The 21,470-nt window shown below is 46.3% G+C and overlaps 1 protein-coding gene across 2 annotated transcripts in view; it reads left to right on the top strand.

Annotated features, from left to right (window-relative positions):
* CD99L2 (CD99 molecule like 2) overlaps positions 1-21,470 on the top strand; it is a gene marked incomplete in the record, with an annotated part of 91,064 nt that overhangs the window by 51,277 nt on the left and 18,317 nt on the right. For both annotated transcript variants that reach the window (XM_034781157.1, XM_034781156.1), the window contains 5 exon segments: positions 5,062-5,100; positions 12,372-12,437; positions 14,065-14,103; positions 19,293-19,373; positions 20,619-20,711. In XM_034781157.1, the coding sequence (XP_034637048.1) occupies positions 5,062-5,100; positions 12,372-12,437; positions 14,065-14,103; positions 19,293-19,373; positions 20,619-20,711 (318 nt within the window).

Genomic DNA, 21,470 nt, shown 5'->3' with positions numbered 1-21,470 from the left:
GGCGGCGAGAAGCGGCACGGGCGAGCGATGTGCTGGCCGCGGCTTCTCGCCGCCCCGTGCCGCTTCTTGCCGCCCCCATTGACCCGGGACGGCGAACTGCGGCCAGCGGGGGCCGCGATCGGCCGAACCTGCCGCGTCAGCAGGTAAATAAAACTGGCCCGGCCCGCCAGGGTGCTTACCCTGGCGAGCCGCGTGCCGAACGTTGCCGACCCCTGTCCTAGTTAATCCCTTCCCAAAACAATCAGGGATTAGGAGATCCTCCCATTTATCCCCAAAACACTACAGAGACCCGTCCCCTCACCTCTCCCCTCCATGAATGCCACATGGGTTCCTGCAGCCCCATTAAATGTACACAGCTGTCCTGGGACCTGGGGGAGAAGACGGGTTAGGGGCCACAGCCAAGTGTTTTGGGGAGGACGGATAGCCAACCAGTTCTGCACCACCCAGATGTGCAGCAGGTGCAGATGCCCTCTTCCTTCTTTGCACACGTGGTCTGCTCTGAGGATTGGCCAGTCCCCTCCTGAAGCTGGCATATGCAGTGGGAAGCTGCTACCCTGTCCCCTTTCTGCCATGGCCCATGGCCCCATGATTTTCCCTTTAACAGTAAGTGGCCACATGTATAATAAAGAATTTATAAATGACGTAATGGTTTAATAGTTATCATGGCTAGGTGACATTGCAGGAGCCCAGCTGTTTGACACAGCCACTCCTCATATACTCTCTTACACAGAATAGGCCTGAGGACAAATTCTGTTCAATTATTTTCCACTGTAAGGATTCCAAATAAAAATAGGACCGCTTCCTCCAAAGTCAGTTGGGATGAAACAATCTGACATGACTGGCTCAGTCACACTGGCATGTCCCCTATCATGATGCATAGTGCAAAGGAGCGTCCTGCCAACAGAGTCATTTAATTGCACCACCGTTCACCAGGCAATCTCTAGAGACGTGGTCCCCAAACTTTGCAGGGTCGCACCCTCCCACCCCCACCTTGATTATGCCCCCCACGAGCCAGGGATGCCAGGGGGATGCAGATAGTAGTAAGGGGGTTGAGACTGGGGCCAGGGCCGGGAATGGAACCATGGCCAGGGGCCGAGGCTGGGGGTGGGAGAGGAGCTGTGGGGCTGGGCGGGGCTGGAGCAGAGCTGGATGGTGTTCCCTCTCCACCCCCTGTGGGGACTGGGCTGGGCCCACCATGCCCCCACCCAACGTTCCTCTGTGCCCCCCTAGGGGGCGTACCCTGCAGTTTGGGGACCTCTGTTGTAAAGGAGGGTAGTGCTCATTGGGTATAATGAAAATCAACTCTTTTTCTACAACATTGTCACAGGATCCAGGTCTCATTATTTGAAATAGATAATCAACTGCATGATATTACAAAAATGGAAGAGTAGAGATACCCAGAATAGAGCAGTGGTATTCAGACCTATCTTAATTAGCAGCCAAAGAAAGAATAGCTGATTGCTGTATAGAGCAATTATATGAAGTCAAAGAAATTTGGACCCCATTTCTAGATACATCTGGATAAAAAAAGTGTTGAGATGGCTCAAGCATGAGAGGCCTTCATTCCACCTAACTCCTTTGTCTCTTCCCCCCATTTCTCTTTCCCTCCTGGCTATTCATCCATGTCTTCTCCTACTCTATTACTGTGACCTCACCCTAAGATGTTTTGTCTGTGTGATATTGTCTGGTTTTGTGTTGTTTGGTCTTTGACAAGTTGTAAAATTGCATAATTGCCTAATTCTGTTGGGTATCCAAATACTGCATGTGCCACAGGAAATACATATAAGCTGTAAGTCATTTACTTTTTTGTACTTTTCATTGTATGTTTCTTTATTAAAATCAATAAAAAATTAGTCACTGAAAAAAGCACCACTTTCACTCAAGCTTATGCAGCATTGGGATAGCACTATCCAGTGACAAGGTCTTACCCTATTGATACAGAGCACTCCAATTGGGCTGCATTCAAAGTACTTTTACTACTTTAAAAGTAGTATAATATTCTTGATGTAGTTTCATGCCATAGATCTTTTGTACACTGAAAAAAAAATCTGAACAGGCAAAACTTCCTTCTCCTGTAGATTAAGTTTTTCTTGGGATTCCAAATCCCCTTTAAAAAGCCAGTGAGCCATTAGTACCATTGCTAAACAGCATCTAGGGAAAATTACCTGTTTTAGTTATTTTTGTTGTATCTCATCATTTAGAGCAGATCATTTCTAAGAGGGGGATCTTATCTGGTACTTGAGAAGGCAAAGAAAACTCATTTATTATTTTTATGTTAAGGTCTGGCTTAATATCTTTCATGGCTAGGTGACACTATTATTGCAGGAGCACAGCTGTTTGACAGTGCTAGTCCTTAGATACTGTTTTACACAGAATAGACAGTTACACAGATTCTGGTCAGTTTTGCCCCAGTACAACTCTGTGGTTTTCAGTAGAAGGACTTCTGATTTACCCAGACCAGACTCTGAAACATAGTCTTTCCCCGATAAATAAATGCAAGGAACCAATCACAGCATGAAAGGCTGTTGTGTTCGCGATCCTGTCTGCTACTAGGACTTCGCAGTTCTCCGTGCATTTATGGACATGTCAAGAAAATAAGTCCCTATCTAATACCTTAACCAGCATAGATCGTTGTACAGCCCTGTGAACACAACCAGTGATGAGCCACATTATATCCTGGAATGGATTTCTGTGGCATCCACGGACCTCAGTAGGAACTGCCTGAATATACAAGAATGTCCCATGGTGTGCAGAAACTGTAGACCAAGTCCTCAGCTGGTGTGAATAGTTTGCGTCTCTGAAGTAAATGGAGCTACACAGAGATACACCAGCAGAGGATCTGGCCTACAGAGGAAAAGACTGCTCTACTTTTACCAGAGGGTTCTTTGAAACCCATCAAGATATCCAGAATTCAGGGGTCAATTTTCCCCCCTTTCTGATCAGTGTTCCAGATGGAGCACTTGAAGAAATCCCCAAGTCCTGAAAACATCGGTACTAGTCCAAGCCAGGCAAGTTCTCAGATACAAGACTACTACAGAATCATGGCATTCCTATTAATATATTGCTTCCCATCACACACACATGCTTTAAAGCAGTGGTTCCCACACTATAGTCCTTAGACCACTGCTGATCCACAAACCACATATTGATGATTCAGAGACAGCTAACTGCTCACATGGTGCTGCTTCTGCTCGTTTCCAGTAGCTAAAGTCAGCTGAAAATACATCAAATATATCACTGTGCCACCTAAACAATCGCTCAAGTTGTTAGTATGACTGAGCCTGGTCTGGGTTAACTACGTTCTCAGGGATGTCAAGCATCCACATCCCTGAGAAGCACAGTAAGCCGACCTAAGTCCCCATGTAGAGAGCACTAGCTACTGCCTTTTGTGGAGGTGGATTACCTACTCCCAACAAGAGAATCCGTCCCGTTGGCATAGGTAGGGTCTACCCTGAAGCACTAGTGTTTCAAGTGTAGACAAGCCCTGAGAAGAGGAGGGCAGGTGTTACACTCTGAGAATTGAAAGGGAGGTGGGTCCATGGGTTATGAATGGGACATGATGTGCCCTGGTGACAGCCCATTAAAGATGTGATCCAAGCTATGAAAAGATTTGAAATCCCTTGCTTTACAGCATAAGCACAGATTTCAGGCTGTAGCAGGGCTTATTTTAGCTTCTGCTTTCTTGTACTGGAATTCACACGGGGAAGAAAAAATGCACATAATCTGAATGGGGCGATTTTCAGATCAGATACCTTGTAATCTGCCAGGTCTAGAAATGAATACTTCATCCCACTAGAAAGATGATGGATAATGAGTTATTAGACCAGTGACCACTGTAAAGTCTTATTACATACCGATTGAGGACTGAATGTAGCAAGCCCAGGACCTCTCCCCTGTGTGATTTCTATCCCTGCAGAATTACAATAACGCATACACACCTGCTGCAGGAGAACACTACTCCAGACTAAACGCTGTGACCTGGAGTGCTGTGGTTCCAGTACAAGGGAGCAAACATCCCACAGTCCCAGGGCTATCAGATCAAGACATATCTTGAACTGCATCCTTGGACTTAAACGGATCAAGCAGCAGAAAGCAAGCACCTGAAGGAGGCTAGCTGACTTAAATCATGACACACCATTGGAAATATTGCCAGATGAGAGACATTCTAATATTCAGAGAGACAGGCAGAAATTAATAGGATAGGTAGCCACACCTTTTGTTCATATTTTATTCATACTGAAGGTAACATGGCCCATTACTACTAACAGATATAATGAGTGGCTTGCATTATTAACCCCCCTCCCATTTCCCCCCCACACACACTTTCACGTCTTGCCACAATAGTGTCAGGAGTTGTGATATTTTCATTGATTTCTGGTCAATGTAAGATAAATTCTTCTCTTAAAACAAACCCAACTGTTACTTGATGTGGTATGGCATGCTGTAGATCTTCTAATGTCATTTATTTGAGAGACCCAAGCAGGTGAGAATAAAATGTACGGCCCCTCCATGTTCTCAGGATGATTATTTGCTTTATGTGCTGGACAAGTCCTGTTGTGTTAGCAGTTGGTTTGCTGAGTCTGTTTGAAGTACATAGTTTGACAGGGAGTCACATTTTGCTCCCTGCTACAATGGACAGCAGCATGCATTAGGGTAAGTGAGGGCAGAATTTGACTCTGTGTGCAATGCCATCATTGGTATGAGCAGCACATAGGCCCCGATCTTTCACAGGTGCTTAACTGTACATAGTCCAGTTTGTTTCAGAGGGATTATGCATGTGCTTAAAGTTAAGCACCTGCATGAACTTTTGCAGGATCAGGGCCTGAGAGAGGTCTGCAAAGAAAGTATAAAAGAGAGCTAATACAATGGTTTTCAATTCATACCATGATTTAATTGATGTTGAAAAGCATGTGGTCTAAGCATCCTGTAATCTTCCACGTCACATATGGGGTGTAAGCATTCTGTGATGAATAAGCCCTTGTAGTTTATTTCTAAGTCATAGTTGAAAATTTCCAGGTGCCACTAGTAACTAAGGTTTTTCCTCTTTCTTTTAAATCACAGCTACTCCCAAGTTGCCCAAAAAGCCATTGGATGGAACAGGTAAGGATCCTTATTGATTTATCATTCAGAGTAATGGGTGTTTCTCTTGAAAACATTTATGGTGAGTAATGAGTTATTCTCTTACTGTGAAGAACTGGGAAACTTCTGGTTTATTGTTATGAAAGAATGTGACTATTTCCCCATAGCTCGTACTGTACATGCACATCCACCCACCCATCCCAGAAATGAAGGCATTAATTTCTTTCTTGAAACAAGACAATCAATGGAGTTAAAGTGGAAAAGTCACCTAAAGCATGAATGATCAAAAACTAAAATTACTATAAAGTAATTAATGCAAATCTGTAGACAGTTAAACAGGTATGCGGAAGTACTGCTCCCTGGGGGAAATTGCATATACTGGTTTTGCCTGGGATCAAGAGGCTCTGAAAGCCAAGAATTGAGAGTGGTATGAAGTACCCTGTCTGATACAGAGCAGGGTCACTCTTATCTGAACCAGGAGCTGACATGACACAGTAATCAAGAGGGATAGACCCTCCCGAAAGGGTTTGAAGGACTTTGAAACCTACCAGGAGCTCCATGTGGAAGATGGGGACACCTGGTAAGACAGGCACACATATAAGCTGTTCACGGTTTCCAGAATAGAGAAAACCTATAATGCTTTTGGCTCTGACTAAGGCCTGGTCCACACTAACCCCCCACTTCGGACTAAGGTACGCAAATTCGAAGTACCTTAGTCCGAACTTACCGCGGGTCCAGACGCGGCAGGCAGGCTCCCCCGTCGATGCCGTGTACTCCTCTCGCTGAGCTGGAGTACCGGCGTTGACGGCAAGCACTTCTGGGATCGATCCGGGATCGATTTATCGCGTCTAGACAAGACGCGATAAATCGATGCCAGAAGATCGATCGCTTACATCTGGACCAGGAAGTAAGTATAGATGTACCCTAAATCCTTTGCCTATGAAGGCTGTCTGGTCACTGGTGAGCCGTATCATAGCTTCTGGGAACGGAAGGTGCTGAACTCATTTCAGACTGGCTAAGGTGTGCACAGCATCAGGAGGAAATTGCAGCGTAAATCCAGTGTCTGAAGAGAAGGGAATCCCTGTTCCTACCCAAAGAAAGGTGATGGCTAAAGACCTGAGACCTGAGTGGGGCACCCGCAAGGGGGCCATGAAGGCATCAGCGGTACAGTTTCTTTGGGATCTGTGACATATATGGTGTCAGCAGTGGGATCTAGGACAATGGTGAGTTTCCAGTAAGTGCCAACGGCCCTGACAGCAAGCACTGTTGAAGGAAAAAGCACAGAGTGTCCATAGCCTATTTAGGCTGGGAATAGGGAGAGACAAATAGAAAAGGTTAGGCGTGAACAGTTGAAGAAAGGTCAGCTGGTTGAGCCACAACTAAACTCTCAGGAGCAGGTCGACTAGCTGTGCCTTAGAGGACCAGAAAAGGAGTTATGATCCAGGACAGTGGGGGATACCCAGGTCACTGATCGAGTCCAGCAGGCCCGGGAAATCGTGGAGACACCTCTGTAGTTGGAATAAGGCAAGACAACAAAAGAGGCAACTGCCGGTTTACAGGTAGAGGAGGTGAGATTACAGTTGGAGGGAGATAAACTGGGCTTTGAAATCCAGCAGTTTGCAGACTGCAAGAAGCAATGATAGCCGGAGGAGAAACAGGGCTGGCACGAGCAAGAAGAGAAGGACAGGCAGCAGCAGAGAGAAAAAGTGGAGAAGAATGGGCCAGGAAACCCCTGATCCAGTGAGTGGAGCCAGACCCCACATTCTTGGTGCTACGGGTGGCAGACTTCGAGGGAATGTCTAAACCGCAATTTTTAGCCCTGTGGCACAGAGTCTCCGTGCCCAGGTCAGGTGACTCAGGTGCATGGGACTCAGCCTGGAGGGCTGAAAAATCGCAGCATACACATGCAAGATTGGGCTGGAGCCCGATTTTTGAGACCCACCCCACTCGCGTGGTTTCAGAGCCGGGGCCTCAGCCTGAGCGCAAACAAACTGCAATTTTCATTCCCACAGTTGAAGCCAGAGGCACCTGAGCTAGGCCAACCGCAGCCATGCCGCAGGTTTTTTATTGCAGTAGAGACGTACCCCAGCTTATTATCTTATTTTGGAGGAGAGGTTGACATGGATTTATTTTTAAATGCTCTTGAAACTGGGAGTGAATTGAACATGGTGCCGAAGGAAGTTTTGGGGAATTCAGATAAAAGGGGATATGAACTGTGCTGATATTGCAACCCAAATTAGGGGGTATACAAGAAAATGGGGGACTAGTTGGGGAATTAGCACAGATGGTGAAGCTTATGAGTTAATAAGTTTGGAACAGTTCTATAAACTCTGCTCCCCTGACCTGAAATCATGGTTAATAAACAAAAATCTGAGGGAAGTATGTGTAGGTGAGAAACTGGCTGATCATGTGACTAGATGGCCTGGGTTTGATTAAAAAAAAATGTAACAGGGAGGGAATGGGACGAGGGAAAAGGGGTCAGGGTCAAACAGCGACCCACCCCCAGCTGGGAGACCACCTCCAGTGGGAAGAAGGCCACCTCAGAAGGACCCCAAAGTGAGTGGGGAAAAGCATTGAGTCACCTCCTCCAGGATTGCCCAATGCACCCAATGAGGCCCAGTGTTTGTCCTGGAAAAACCACTGGTAGGTAAACCTTGCAGATAACTCTGTAGGAGAGGGCTTGTCTACATGGCCCTGCAGCGCAGAATGCACTGAAGCCTTGTGCTGTAGCTGCCCTGCATAGACCTGAGAACGCGAACTAAAGGTACAGAGTTCACGTTAACATAGCCCGGTTTCAGACAAGCCCCTGGAGGGAGGGAGTCACACAGAGAGTCCTATTCTTCTGGGTGCAGATCCATTGGATTCCCAGTGGCAGCGGAACTTGGTGGGAGTTAATGGAGAGACATTGATGGGATGGAGAGATTCTGGAACAGACAGCACAGCGGTTAGACCCTGTGTAGTGAAACTACATCACAGGCTGAAAGGGTGACCGTTCCTAGTGTGAAGCCCTTTGCACTGCCTGCAGCCCAGATTCTGATGCAGACGCAGGAAGGGGCTGTTGTTTGGGATCCTGAATGAAACACCTTTCAACGTGCTTCTTGGAAGTTAGGTTATGGCTTTAGAACCCATCCAGCTTTCTCCTGGGACGGCAGAGTATCTGAATCTGACCTGTACAATTCACTATAAGAATGTGTATGAAATGGTCAGCCAGAGTGCAACTGGAGTAGCTGACAGGGAGAAGGGTGGGCGTGGTAGGGGTGGGTGTTAGTCACCTTCCCCCTGCCTAAAACAAAGGGAAAGCAGGGTTAAGCTCAGGTGCCCAGTGTATGAAAACAGATACCTGGGAGAGATGAGGCCACCGCCCGCTCCCACAAAGAGAGGAGTCTTTTAGGGCTCAGATTTTCCTAGATGCGATAGCTGATGGATTCCTTCACCAAGTAGTTGCTGAACCAACAAGAGGGGATGCCATTTTAGATTTGGTTTTGGTGAGGAGTGAGGACCTCATAGAAGAAATGGTTGTAGGGGACAACCTTGGTTCGAGCGATCATGAGCTAATTCAGTTTAAACTAAATGGAAGGATAAACAAAAATAGATCTATGACTAGGGTTTTTGATTTAAAGAATTTAAAGAATTAAGGAAATTAGTTAGGGAAGTGGATTGGACTGAAGAACTTGGGGATCTAAAGGTGGAGTAAGCCTGGAATTACTTCAAGTCAAAGTTGCAGAAACTATCAGAAGCCTGCATCCCAAGAAAGGGGAAAAAATTCATAGGCAGGAGTTGTAGACCAAGCTGGATGAACGAGCATCTCAGAGAGGTGATTAAGAAAAAGCAGAAAGCCTACAAGGAGTGGAAGATGGGAGTGATCTGCAAGGAAAGCTACCTTATTGAGGTCAGAACATGTAGAGATAAAGTTAGAAAGGCCAAAAGCCATGTAGAGTTGGACCTTGCAAAGGGAATTAAAACCAATAGTAAAAGGTTCTATAGCCATATAAATAAGAAGAAAACAAAGAAAGAAGAAGTGGGACCGCTAAACACTGAGGATGGAGTGGATGTTAAGGATAATCTAGGCATGGCCCAATATCTAAATAAATACTTTGCCTCAATTTTTAATGAGGCTAATGATGAGCTTAGGGATAATGGTAGGATGACAAATAGGAATGAGGATATGGAGGTAGATATTACCACATCCGAGGTAGAAGCCAGACTTGAACAGCTTAATGGGACAAAATCAGGGGGCCCAGATAATCTTCATTCAAGAATATTAAAGGAACTTGCACACGAAATTGCAAGCCCATTAACAAGAATTTGTAATGAATCTGTAAACTCAGGGGTTGTACCGTATGACTGGAGAATTGCTAACATAGTTCCTATCTTTAAGAAAGGAAAAAAATGTGATAGAGGCAACTACAGGCCTGTCAGTTTGACATCTGTAGTATGCAAGGTCTTGAAAAAAATTTTGAAGGAAAAAGTAGTCAAGGACATTGAGGTCAATGGTAATTGGGACAAAATACAACATAGTTTTACAAAAGGTAGATCGTGCCAAACCAACCTGATCTCCTTCTTTGAGAAGGTAACAGTTTTTTTTAGACAAAGGAAATGCAGTGGATCTAATTTACCTCGATTTCAGTAAGGCATTTGATATGGTTCCACATGGGGAATTATTAGCTAAATTGGAAAAGACGGGGATCAATATGAAAATTGAAAGGTGGATAAGGAACTGGTTAAAAGGGGAGACTACAACGGGTCATACTGAAAGGTGAATTGTCAGGCTGGAGGGACATTACTAGAGGAGTTCCTCAGGAATCGGTTTTGGGACCAATCTTATTTAATCTTTTTATTACTGACCTTGGTACAAAAGTGGGAATGTGCTAATAAAGTTTGCAGATGACTCAAAGCTGGGAGGCATTGCCAATACAGAGAAGGACCGGGATATCATACAGGAAGATCTGGATAACCTTGTAAACTGTAGTAATAGAAATAGGATGAAATTTAATAGTGAAAAGTGCAAGGTCATGCACTTAGGGATTAATAACAAGAACTATTGTTATAAGCTGGGGAGGCATCAGTTGGAAGTAACAGAGGAGGAGAAGGACCTCGGGATATTGGTTGATCACAGGATGACTATGAGCCGCCAATGTGATATGGCTGTGTAAAAAGCTAATGCGGTCTTGGGATGCATCAGGCGAGGTATTTCCAGTAGAGATAAGGAGGTGTTAGTACTGTTATACAAGGCACTGGTGAGACCTCATCTGGAATACTGTGTGCAGTTCTGGTCTCCCATGTTTAAGAAGGATGAAGTCAAACTGGAACAGGTTCAGTAAAGGGCTACTAGGATGATCCGAGGAATGGAAAACCTGTCTTATGAAAGGAGACTCAAAGAGCTTGGCTTGTTTAGCCTAACCAAAAGAAGGCTGAGGGGAGATATGATTGCTCTCTGTAAATATATCAGAGGGATAAATATCAGGGAGGGAGAGGAATTATTTAAGCTTAGTACCAATGTGGACACAAGAACAAATGGATATAAACTGGACATTAGGAAGTTTAGATTTGAAATTAGATGAAGGTTTCTAACCATTAGAGGAGTGAAGTTCTGGAACAGCCTTCCAAGGGGAGTAGTCGGGGCAAAAGACATATCTGGCTTCAAAACTAAGGGCACGTCTTCACTACGATCTATTGATCTATTGGGGATCGACTTATCGCGTCTAGTGAAGACGCGATAAAATCGATCCCCGATGGCTCTTCCGTTGACTCCGGAAATCCACCGCGGCAAGAGGCGGAAGCGGAGTCGACGGCGGCGCGGCAGCGGTCGACTCACCGCCGTCCTCACAGCCAGGTAAGTCGACCTAAAATACGCCACTTCAGCTACGCTATTCACGTAGCTGAAGTTGAGTATCTTAGGTCAACCCCCCCTCCCCGCCCGTAGTGTAGACCTAGCCTAAGCTTGATAAGTTTATGGAGGGGACGATATAATGGGATAGCCTAATTTTGGCAATTAATTTGTCTTTGACTACTAGCGGTAAATATGCCCAATGGCTTGTGATGGGATGTTAGATGGGGTGGGATCTGAGTTACTACAGAGAATTCTTTCCTGGGTGTATGGCTGGTGGGTCTTGCCCACATGCTCAGGGTTTAGCTGATCGCCATATTTGGGATTGGGAAGGAATTTTCCTCCAGGGCAGATTGGCAAAAGCCCTGGGGGTTTTTCACATTCCTCTGCAGCATGGGGCACGGGTCAGTTGCTGGAAGATTCTCTGCACCTTGAAGTTTTTAAACCATGATTTGAGGACTTCAATGGCTCAGACACAGGTTTGATACAGGAGTGGGTGGGTGAGATTCTGTGGCCTGCATTGTGCAGGAGGTCAGACTAGATGATCATAATGGTCCCTTCTGACCTTAAAGTCTATGATTCTAGACTGCCTGAGTCCTGTCCCCCAGGCTAGGGAAAGAGGCTAGCCCTCTGCCCGCCCACACCAAGGAAGTTGAGGCACCGCAGAGCATGGTTGTGACTGAATCCCCAGCTGCAAGAAGGGAAACCGGGGCAGCTAACGAGTACTGTCAAAGCGATGATACCAACTCCGGGATGGGAAGCACACAAATAAAGCACACAACAGCTGCTTGGGAGATTGCAGAGGTGACTACAGTCAGGAAGGGGGGAGGCGAGTTATTCTCTCTTGTCTATAACCCCCTGACGGGCTGTGAGAACGTGAATGACTGAACAGGGTGGGAGAGGAATCGCCGCTCACCTAATCTCTGCATTTTGGAAACTACAGGCAAACCCAGTGGGGCATGGGGTCAGGTTCTGCCTTCTCCTCCACAGAGAGCTGGAGGTGATGCCATGGGGTCTGAAGTCCCTGACCTACAGGGAGGTAGGGCATAGAAAGGAATTTGGCTCTGGGGAGGGTTGAAGATTCTTGCTTGCCAAAAGTTTGGGGTCCCTCAGTGGCTAAAAGCACTGCATGGTTAAAAAGCAGCTTTGCGAAGAGCCAGGCCTATCTGACCAGGGAGTTACTTCCTATAATTCCCCAGTGGAGGAACCTCCAAGGCACCACCAGGGCAGCCGACCCTTTGAGGAACAAAGGATCGCCATCCTCAATCCATAGATGCCAGATGAGTTCTGGAATAAGTAGGGGCAGATGAGAGCTCTCCTTGGAAATGCACCTAGGAGATGCTGAAGGGAAAAAATAGATGGGTCGGTTGTCAAATGGCTCTGTATTGCTTGATGACCAGTACATCAGGTGTAATGAGTAAAGCCAATGCCATGAGTAAAACCAATGCCACTTATTTGTCTGTAGGATATGGGGATGGTTCGGACGATTTCAGTTTGTCAGATGCACTGGATGACCTTTCCACCAAGCGACGTAAGTAACGTTTTGACAGGAAAATCACAATGAGCGGGCGGTGGTCAAAATGTCAGAGACCATGATTCTTCTTTTTGTCCAGGACTGGTGTGTCCATGATTTAATAAACTCAGCTGCAGCTCCTGCACCACAGGGCTGGGCCAGCTTCCCGCACTGGGCACACGGGGTCAAGCACCACGCAGGTTTGGCCCAGCTGCCCTTCAATCGTTAGGGTAGAGGGGTGACCAGGCCAAATTTGAGTGCGTGTTGCTGAGTGCCCATATTCCAGGTCACACCACCACTCACTCAAATATGGCCTGGTGGCTGGCTCCCCCTTCCCATACCCCGCATACCATGATAGAGGGGCGGCCAGTCCAAACCTGAGTGACACCACGACCTCACGATTCCTGGAGCGGAGAGTCAGGCTTAGCCCTGTGGGACAAGAGCCAGCTTTGCAGGGTGTGCATGAGGTGGGCTTGCTGGGCAACCCGCCCCTGGAGGCAGGACCCAGTTTCCCATCCCCCTCCCTTAAAACCATCCCATCCCAGGAACAGGAGCTAGCACCCCCATCCTGCACGCCTGCCCCACTTTAAATGGCACTCCCATTACTTTACACACCATTTCGCCCATAACCCTTGACCTTTCCTGAATTTACCATGGCTGCTCCTTGATAAAAATGCCATGGCAGTCTTCAGCCCTAATCACAACACACCATTGGAAAAATCACCAGCTTAAAGGTGTCCCGATATTCAGAGACACAGGCAGAAATTAATAGGAACAGGGCAGCCACACTTTTTGTTCATATTTTATTCATACTCATGGTAATACAGCCCATTACTAGCAAACATAAGTCATTTACAGTATTTAAAAAAAAAAACCCAGACTTTGGCCTCATACAATATTGACAGTATCAGGAGTTGCAATGTTTTCCTGTTACTAGAAAACTCTCATTGACCAGAAATCAATGCAAGATAAATTCTTCCCATAAAACATCACTCTCTGTTACCTGGCGAGGTGTGGGGCACTTAGATCTTTTATTGTCACTGATCTGGGAGACCAAGCAGGCGGGAATAAAAGTTTATGGCATCTCCACATCCACAGATGTGTTATTTGCTTTATGCACTGGACAAGTCCTGTTGTGTTAGCAGTTGATTTGCCTAGTCTCTGTTTGAAGTACATAGTTTGACCGGGGATCAAATTCTGCTCTCTGCTACAGTGGACAGCAGCATGCATTATGGTAATTGAGGGCAGAATTTGATTGTGTGTGTGTAATGCCATCGTTAGTGTGAGCAGCATGTAGGCCCTGATTTTGCACAGATGCTTAACTGTACATAGTCCAGTTGATTTCAGTGGGATTACTCACATGCTTAGAGTTAAGCACCTGCATGAATTTTTGCAGGATCAGAGCCTGAGAGAGGTCTGCAAATGAAGTATAAAAGAGAGCTAATACAATGGTTTTCAAATCATACCATGATTTAATTAATGTTGAAAAGCATGTGGTCTAAGCATCCTGTAATCTTCCACGTCACATATGGGGTGTAAGCATTCTGTGATGATTAAGCCCTTGTAGTTTATTTCTAAGTCACAGTTGACAAATTTCCAGGTGACACTAGTAACTAAGGTTTTTCCTCTTTCTTTTAAATCACAGCTACTCCCACGCTACCCAGAAAGCCATCGGGTGGAACAGGTAAGGTGTCCTTATTCATTTATCATTCAAACAAAATAATGGGTTGTTTGTCTTGAAAACATTCATTTTAAGCAATGGCTTAATTCACTGCTGTGGAGAACTGGGAAACATCAGATTTATTTTTTTTATGAAAGAATATGTGACTCAGTTTCCCTCATACCTTGTACCACACTCTGGGTGAAATTGCATATACTTGAGTGGGTTCAAGGGGCCTAGCAAAGAACTGAGCATGGTAGGAGGTGGCCAGTCTTACGTAGAGGAGGGTCAAACCCAGGGCTGGCTCTGGCTTTTTGGCCGCCCCAAGCAAAAAACAAAAACCTGCGGCGTGGCCGGAGCGCGGGTGCAGGGGGACCAGCTGGGGTGGGGGGCGGAGGGAGCGGGCGGGTGGGAGAGAGAGAGAAGAGGGCAGCCAGGGCTACAGCAGGGGTGCTGCCATGCGGCCCCTCCCGCTGCGCCGCCTCCTGCCACGAGGGCTCCGCTCCGGTCGGCGGGGAGGGAAGGAAGAGGACTGCCCTATAGGGCGCTCTGGTTTTGCGCACCACCGCCCCCTACAGGGTGGCTGGAGCCGAACAAGAAAAAAAAAAGCGGCCGTGCCGCCCTAGGATTGGGCAGAATGCCGCCTCCAACAATCTGCCGCCCCAAGCACCAGCTTGCTCAGCTGGTGCCTGGAGCCAGCCCTGGTCAAACCAGGAACTGACAGGGGCTCCAGGTGGAAGATGGGGGTCATCTGGTAAGCCATGTGAATAAGCTGTTTGTTTTTAACGTATGTTTTCTCTGTATTGCTGTTGGTTCTGAATAAGTCCTTTGCTTTTTGAAGGCTGGGTGGTTGCTGGACACCCGCTTCTAGCCTCTGTGGTAGAACAGGACTGTAGGTGCTGCACTAAGTTCAGACTTGCTAAGATGATCAGAGGGAGCAGCAGGAGGAAATTGCAGCAGAAATCCTCAGTCTGGAGGGAAACAGACCTGTTCCTGTCTCAGGCTAGAGGCCTGAGATCTGAGTCCCCCCTCAAGCAAGCCAGGAAGGGTCAGAGGTGTAGATACCATAGGAACTGTGCACCTATAAGAGATGTGCCCATGACAGGAACTGCCACATTCGATGGCTTCACTGACTTGTTACAGTAACACACAAGCTTTACAAAGAATTACAAAGGGTTTAGAAGAGCTGTACTAGCAGGACACTCTTATGTTATCTCTTAGCACCGGCAAGCCCTAGTCCTGGCCCAGGACCCCACAGTGCATGGTGCCGCACAAACACAGAACATACACAGTCCCTGCCCAAAGAGCTTGCAATGTACAGTGCAATGCTGCCATTTTTCAAAACTGTTCTAAACTTTTTTGAAATCTGCTTCTGTAGTGCAGGGTGGACGTGTGAGCAAGGCCCTGACGGGGCTCAGGAAATCTAGGTTCAGTTCCCAGCCCTTCTGCTGATTCCTTTGTGACCTAGGGCAAGTGTCTTAATGGTTTTGTGCCTTAGTTTCCGCAGTAAGAATGCCCTACTGCCTCACATGTTTCCTGCTCGAAGAATGGCAGCCCCTTGCTTTCCTTCCGTGTGTAAACACAGCAAACTATTCTCGGTTCCATTTTTCTCGTACGTGTTTCTTATCATCCCTGACACAGGAAATCTCTGTTGAAACAGTGCAGTTCTAACTAGCTGTGGGGAGACACTTCCCCCACTCTGTGCCTTTTCAAATGCCCTTGCTGATTAGATACAGGCACATTTGAGTGTCTGCTCAGGACCCATTTGAGGAAACTTGCTTGGTGAAAGTTTTACCATCTGCAATTTCTCCAGCTCGATTCCAGCCAAATGTAGCTGAAATGTAGACGGGTCAGCTGAGTAACAGCTCAGCCCTTCAGCTTGAAATAACTGCAGCGAGTGAGAGCTCCAGAAACGAACACACTCACTAGCCAACGCAAACCCAACCTAACCCATTGGCCAATATGGCTTTCATTCGGGATGCCAGGAAGACCCAGGTGGAAACAGCGTCATGTAACATCTGCTGAGCATCCGAAGAAGTGGGTATTCACCCACGAAAGCTCATGCTCCTATACGTCTGTTAGTCTATAAGGTGCCACAGGACTCTTTGCAACTATATTTCTGAGCTTCAAGAACAACTCCAGCAGAGTAAAGAGATTAAACTTCGTAACAGGGGACATCAAAACTATCGGAATGAAAAATTGTGAGTCAGATGCTTCCCTCCATTCTCGTGGTGCAAAGGAGTGGGGAAGCTAGCGTAACTGGCCATCTAGGGGTTCCCCCAGGAATCCTGGGAAAGTGCAGGAACTAGCATAGCTGGCTCCTGTGTCCCCCAGTGGAGAGGGTATGTTGGGGTGTGGCCTGAGCTCTGGCAAGCCTTGGAAGCCCATACAAACTTCCTGCAGCCATAGCCCCTGAGGCTGCTCTAAGATATATCGGGGTCAAGGCCAGCACAGACACTGTGGAGGAACAAAAAGCCAGAAGAGAACTACACCATAAACTAGCTGTTAAGCTAGTACCCAGCAAAAGCCAACCACTGCGCAGAGGGGAACAATTCAGCTGTATTTAACTGTTAGTGAGCAAACAGATATAGGCAGGGAGAACAAGGCGAGTATTAATGGGAAATGGGAGGAGAAGCTCACCATACCCAGCTCAGATACCACAGTGATAGGCACCTTACAAGAACCTAGGTAGATAGTTATCACTGGTCCCTGGCTATGATCCAGCACCAGTCCCGGTATGCATAATACATACATGCATGATCCAGAATTGTCACACCATGTTCTGTTTTTCAGTCAGCAAGTTTTCCACATTAGAAAAAGACACCATGGTGTGAAATCCTGGCCCCATTGAAGTCAATGACAAAGCTCCCATTAATTTCAATGTGGGTAGGAATTGACCCCATAAATCCATGTGATTTTGGTCAGTGGATGCAGATGCAGGATTGATAGTAAGGAGCAGTCTGCTAGCTTTATTTCCATGTGTGGCCGGGAACTGCTAGTTGCATGGTAGGAGTTGCACTTAGCAGACTGGCTCTAGCATTCAGCTGACAGTTCACATCTGGCTTTCCCATACAGTGCACTTCTGTAAATAGCAATTGCACTGTAGATAAGAACTATGAACCCTGGGATTTAGCCAGCTGTATATCTCAACATGCCTTTAACATGTGGACCCGGGGTGCCTGCTCTGGATTCAGTCTCCGGTGAGAGAAGTCATTTGATTCAAGATGCCTCGCTGAGAACTTGAACTCGTCTCCTTTGCCCCAGAACATTTCTTGTTCTGACCTGATTCTCTCCAGTTTCCATGTCTAGCTTGCACATGCTTTTCCTGCTGCGAAATCACTCACACAGCCAAGGTTCGTAGCACTGTTCCAGAAGCTAGATGGGCATTTACAACTAATTCCCCTTAGTGAGCTCTCCCCTTCAGAGGTTCCCTCAGAACACAGCCTGGCAGATGTGCCAAGGCACTGCGTGTTCTTGGGTAGCCCTCCCTTTAAAGTACCATTTCCATTCTCTGGCTTGTCCTGTGCTCTGAGCTTTCCCTAGTTGATTAGATTCTGAAATCCCTTTCTGTCCTCACTCCAATTTGATAACATGTAACTTGCTCAACCCTATGTGTAGAGGACACCTCTGTGATCAGGCGGGGAGAACAACACACACACGCACACCACATTTCTGGCTCTAATGAGCAAGATGCTCTGTTCTAAAGAAAGCCTTTTTCTGGGAAAGCATGCAATTAAGTTATTCTTTCTATTGCATTTCCAGGATTGCCTTGACAACTGCAAGCATTTTCCATAACACTTCTCACAGCATTTTGCGTCCATTATAAGAGAGCATCTGTGGGAGGAAGGGGAGAACTCTCCCCCATTGCAGTACAATGGGTCTAGGACACACAATAGGTCCAGATCTAGGAGATGAGGTGGCAAATTAGGTTGTAGTCAGTTTAATCTGAAAGTTTTGCAATAGGATTGTATTCTGACAAGTAGAGCTCTGGGGCATATAGATACCTTTTCTCAGCTGACCCATTGTGAATCTTTTGTATCTTACTGATTAAGTCACACTGATCTCTATGTACAATTTCTCTGTGTGAGAAATGACAAGGCAGCCATGAGCCCATGTTTCCCAGCAGGCACTACAGGTAAATGTTCTAATGCTGCCTTTAAGAAAGAGAATTAAGGCTGCAGAGCTCCTGGGAGGTTGGCCACAGGAGTGGGCCACATGTGGGCTCAGGGCCATTGATAAGGTTCTGCAGATAATAAACCTGCACAGTGCAGGCTCTTCACGTTGACGTTGAATGGTATGCGTCTCCTGCCTCGTGCAGTCACAGAAAGCTTTTCAACAGCAGAGTCATGCTGACAGAATCATGCTGTTCACACAATGATGAGACTGTAGTCGCGCTGCCAGAGCTCTCTCGCAGCGCTGTATGTACTCCACCTCTCCAGGGGGGAGGGCGTTTTCACACCCCTGAGCGCAGCAAGTCGCAGCGCTGTACAGCGCCAGTGTAGCCAAGGCCTTAGTGTCCATATAGTGCTTTGGGCCACGACTGAGTCCTTCCCAGCTATTAAAACACCCTTACAAGAGAGACTTAGTAATGCACAGTATTAACCATTGGATAATCTTTTTAATGAAGTGTGGTATTCCCTCCTCACTGGGCAGAAGATAATGGATATTCCAGCACTGAATGCAACTCACATTGGAATCTAATCTCTACTGATGGAGCGCCCAGTGGTTGGGCAGTTGCTCACGTACTATAATCATCATCATACTCTCGGTGACAAAAGTGCACAGTATTGCTAAAGAGCCAAACTAGAACTGGAGTTTAAAAGGAGCCTCCCTTACCCCTTCCTAGAATTCCTGGAAGGAGCGATGTATGTAACAACAACAGTCCTCTGATACTCAGCAGTGTCCTCAGGCCTTAGCAATTACAGCCATCGTGGCATGTGTTCTAATAGAGAGATACGTACCAGTGTGTTCTGTATTTGAACGCAGCTCCGCAGAACAGATAGAAAGGAGGAGTGTTTGGTAATCTCAGGTGAGCAAACCCCAGAGCACTAGAGTATTGGGAGGGTCCTGGCTTTGTAGCATAGGCCCATGGCTTGTACTCCACCCCGCCACCCCCAGTCTGATGTGCTGGAGCTACAAAGGCCTGGTAGCGTGTCTTTTTATTGCCTGGTGAGCTTTTGTAATGTAACTTTGTTGTGGTCTTGTTCCTTCAGATATTAGCTTATGGGATGTGATCCACACCACCACAACCAAGAAGCCAAAAACCACCAAGGCCCCGCCCAAAAAGAATCCAGGTAAGTGCTAGTTCTTGGGGCGTCAAGAGCTAGCTCCAAAGGAGGAGAAGCTAGCAGTGCACAAACTGGAGAAGGGGTGGAAGCAAGCCACAACCTCTCCAAGCACTCACCTTCTGCCTCACCTATCTCCAGACCCTTTTATTTGCATCCTATTTTTATTTTGTTCACTCAGTAGTCCTGGAAAGTAGGGGGTCTGGTGTATCCACCTTTACCCCATGGACACACTGAGCTGGTCCTGGCTGGTAGCTCCAGCTACTTTGGAAGAGTTTTACTTCGCATTTAAAAACAAACCCAGCAAATTGTGTATAGCCCTGACGGCTGTGAAGAAAACATTCCAGACATAAAGCAATGAAGCGCTGTTTCAGGCGCCCCACTGAAGTCAATGGAGACGTCAGTGGAGTTGTACCTGGTTATGCCAGCAGTGAATTTAGCTCCAAGATTCTAGACAGATAATCTGAAACATTGTCGCTGAGACTTTCTCCCACGTGTTTCAGTGGGGTGTTAACTCTGAAACCTAATGACACCAATCACTATTTAAGAGCCAATCATTTTGCCAGGTGTTGTGGACAGAGTTTTGGCAATTTAAAATCTTGCTCTGCTTTGAAAGAGCAATCTTACTTTCCCACCAGTGAAAGAGTCAAAAAATTCAATTGGCTCGGTTACATTTCTGCAGTAGTCATTTAATAAACAAGTTAACAGTTAACAGAGAACTGTTAAGTTCTCTGTTTAAACTTAAATTCTCAGGATACACAGCAATGTGTTTTCCTTTATCCTTTTGTTTTTCCCCACTACTGACTATTTCAGTCGGTAAAGGTGCATCTCAGAAAATACTTCCTTGTCCTTTAAGATTCCCCCCTCCCCCTGCCTTATTTCCACACTCTGAACACATAGAAATGTCTTTTTCGTTCTGCCCTTTTCTCTCCTACTTGATTTATATGATTTCCTGGCATTTGATCCACTATGCAAGACAATTTCTGCAAGAAGAACATGACATTTATCACAACACCAGCATGCGAGCACAAAACCAAATGAATTGCAAATATCTCCCATGATATTATATGTTTAAACTGAAGAAAGAAAAAAAAAAGTCAGTTACTTCATCTTTCCCATTGACACTGTCTGACAGGGTTGAGAATTTTCTTTCTTAAGAACCTTTGTCAGAACTAAGGGATTCGATCAAGGAGTGTTGAATGAAGTACCTTGGAACTCTTGGTCCAAGATAGTAACCAGTATGGTATTTTATAGCAAAGGATCCTGCAGACTTTGACTTATCCGATGCACTAGATGATCAGAATGATGGGAAAGGCGGTGGGAAACCAAATGTAAAACCTGGTGAAGGTACGTAAATTAACTTTCTTACTCTGCGCTAGATCCTGCAGCGTAAAGCTGTCTATCCTTTTTCTTACGACTCGGGGGAATGCAAAAAACAGTGGGAATGAACAGAATAGACCCCCTGGGACAGCGCCTCCCTTTCGGATGATTACAGTGGAGCTTGTGCTGGTTTACATCAGATGAAGGGCGCTTCCCATCCCTCCATCAAGTCGATACGTAGTTTTCATTGTTCAGTGCATCCTTTCATTTAAGCAATGAATTGTTGCAAATGACAAAGTTGGAGGAAGAGGAGAGATTTAAAGCTGCAAGAGCTGGAGATTGGCTTTTTCAGAGCATTAGCTCTTCCTCTAACTTCTCATGTAAATTTATGGCATTTCCCTGTCTTTCCCTTAAACATGACAGGCCCAGTTCTTCCCTTGGATAAAGCATACAAACTCCCCCTCTCCCTCTTTAGAATGGCACACACATACCTGAAGGCCAAATAGGACTCTGCAAATTCAAGGCTTTCTCCACTGAAATCAATAGATCAAGCCCATAAAGAGGGATGAGGAGGGAAAATCTGTTATTGCAGAATTAAAGGGAGATAATATATTTTGTATTAAAGGCCTTGCCTAGCGTCTCATTGGCTATTTACACATTTACGTATTTGTCCCCTTGTTTTATTTCTTATTGTCCCTGTGACTCATGAGCTACTGGCAGGCCTGCTATGTTGTCCCTACCTGATAGCTTATTAACTGAATGGTACGTGCCCTTTGACTCTTCGTC

Source organism: Trachemys scripta, chromosome 9 (genome assembly GCF_013100865.1).
Source record: "Trachemys scripta elegans isolate TJP31775 chromosome 9, CAS_Tse_1.0, whole genome shotgun sequence".
Classification (NCBI taxonomy): Eukaryota; Metazoa; Chordata; order Testudines; family Emydidae; genus Trachemys; species Trachemys scripta.
The sequence above is the reverse complement of the archived record's forward strand: the minus strand, read 5'-3'. Positions and strand labels throughout refer to the sequence as shown.